Source organism: Amphimedon queenslandica, unplaced genomic scaffold (genome assembly GCF_000090795.2).
Source record: "Amphimedon queenslandica unplaced genomic scaffold, v1.1 AMPQUscaffold_7668_Cont20383, whole genome shotgun sequence".
Taxonomy (NCBI): Eukaryota; Metazoa; Porifera; class Demospongiae; order Haplosclerida; family Niphatidae; genus Amphimedon; species Amphimedon queenslandica.
This window is the reverse complement of record NW_003552050.1, coordinates 1-2181: the sequence shown is the minus strand read 5'-3', so window position 1 is coordinate 2181 and position 2181 is coordinate 1. Positions and strand designations below refer to the sequence as shown.

General features: G+C 34.5%; 1 protein-coding gene across 1 annotated transcript; it reads right to left on the bottom strand.

The window, feature by feature from the left end:
• Positions 1–29: 29 nt before the first annotated feature.
• LOC105315844 (golgin subfamily A member 2-like) lies at positions 30–2092 on the bottom strand (the record flags this gene model as incomplete). The annotated part of the gene is made up of 8 exons (XM_011410604.2): positions 1983–2092; positions 1422–1571; positions 855–1184; positions 740–802; positions 611–685; positions 441–563; positions 225–393; positions 30–163 (listed from the first exon to the last, which is right to left on the bottom strand). Coding segments are annotated over exons 1-8 (1092 nt in total), but the record flags the coding sequence as incomplete, so codon positions are not given.
• Between the last annotated feature and the right edge of the window lie 89 nt (positions 2093–2181).

Sequence of the window (2181 nt, the reverse complement as noted above, 5' to 3'; positions counted from 1 at the left end):
CTAATGGAGGTAGTAGTAACACGACTAACCAATCCATCATATTCTTTCTTTAGAGTAAAGTACTGGTTGTGCTGTTGCTTAAGCTTTGAGTGATAATGAGAGAGCTCCAACTTCTGCTGAGAATTATTTCTAAGTAATATACTGTACTGCTCTTCCAATGTACCTGTAGAAGCAATCGAGTACAGGACAAAAAAATAGTTAAAGAAATTAAAGCATTAACTAACTCAATTTATGAAGGAGAGCTCTTTTCTCTTGCTCAACAGATGCCAGGACATTCTCTGTGTCTTGCAGTTTCCCTGCTGCAGTGCTTTGCTCTGCCTCTAAGTGTGAGACCTTCTGTGTTAACACTTGCAATCGCTTATGCGTGGCTCTCCTATCACTACTTTGTTGTGTCTAGAATTATTATTTTAAAAAGCATTATAAAAAAACTGTAGCCTTACTTTTCCTGTCTTTCTCAGTACATCAATCTCTTCCTGTGCCTTTTCAAATGACTTCTTATAGTGAGCTTCCATCTCTGATGAACGTTTCCTGGCACACTTGAGTTGTCTGTTACTATCTGCAAGCTATAGTTACATAATTTATATATAAAGTGAATGAGCTTATTATGAACCTGTTGCATCAGTAGGACATTTTTCTCCACAGCACTGTCACACTTTGACTTAAGTTGTTCACTAACTTCATCATACTAAAGGAGAGTCAGTATTATATGTTCATGACACTAGACCATTCACTAATATACCATTGACTGAAGATTCTCAATTGTGCTAGTGAGACTATCTTTTTGTGATTGTAGCAACTGAATCTAATAAAACAAAGAGATAAAGAAATAAAATATTTGATATTATACCACATACTTCATCATTAAGAATACTTATCTCTTTCTTATCATGCTTCCTTTCTAGCTGTAGCTTTTCATTTTTAATCTCTAGCTCTTTGATAGTCTCACAGAGCTTATTCACGTATGATATTTCATCAATATCATAATCTAACACTTTAAGCTTCTTTCCATCAACTTTCTTCAGTTCAGTATACAGCTTTTCAATTGTCTCTTTAGCTTCTTTTAGTTCTTCTTCTATCAGTAGCAGCTGCTCAGCTTGATTGTGTTGTATTCTTTCCTCTCTTCTCAACTCATGGGACATCTCATTATGCAATGCCAAAAGCTCACTCACTTCAGACTCTTTAATCTAATGTATAAAGATAAGAGTTAAGGAAATTATCAAAATAAATAATTATTTCAAGTTATTTTTGACAAAATATAATGCCACGGTCCTTGGCCAACTTTTGGAGCAACTTTTAAAATTTATAAAAAATCTAATTTTGATCAGAATCAGCTCAAACTTTCTACATAGCATGTCATTATGTCAATCCATACTCACTGTGATAAAAATACAATTGTAACCCAACCCCACAATCCAAATTACTTTTGCATAGTTTACAGCATTAACAAGTTTCTCTTCAAATGCTTTGATCCTCTCATTGGCTGACACTTCAAACTGACCAAAGGACTCCAGCATCTCATCATAACACAATTGTAGCTCATTTACATAATCCATAATGGAATGAAGTTTTGCCTATTGTGCAAAAAATTAAAGAAATTTTTAATAGAGCTCTTGCATGGAAGCAATCAATGAGCTTTGAGTAAAATTCTACATTTGACATCCCAAGCTAAGGAGAGCAGAGAGGCAGGAGCTAAAGGTATTGAGTGCACTGAATATTCTGCAACCAAATATCATATCTCCTCAATAAAAATCCTGTTTTTTAATTCATTAGCTCCACCCTACTCGTTAATATTAATTACTTTCATTATGTATGTAGTCTTTTTGAGTTACACAAATCCATTGAATGAAATACAACAAGGCATACCATGACTTAAACTTTTACATAGCTAATATAACTGCATGATTGTTCAATCTTAACACCCCTTAATTTTAAATTTAGCTACAATAAAAATCTTACTCCAATTAACATGCTGAGCACCTTACTTTAATATAATCCGTCTCACTAGGGTCAGTGTAGGCTCCAGACATCATCTCTGTTCAGTTGATAGCTCTATGCGAGCAGTACGCTCTACTCTGCAGGCAAGATTGAAACCACGTGGACTCACGTTGGGCGGTGACATTAAATTTTTATTATTAAAATTTATAAATGTTTATGTTTAGCCCCTCCCAATTTGGCGCGAGA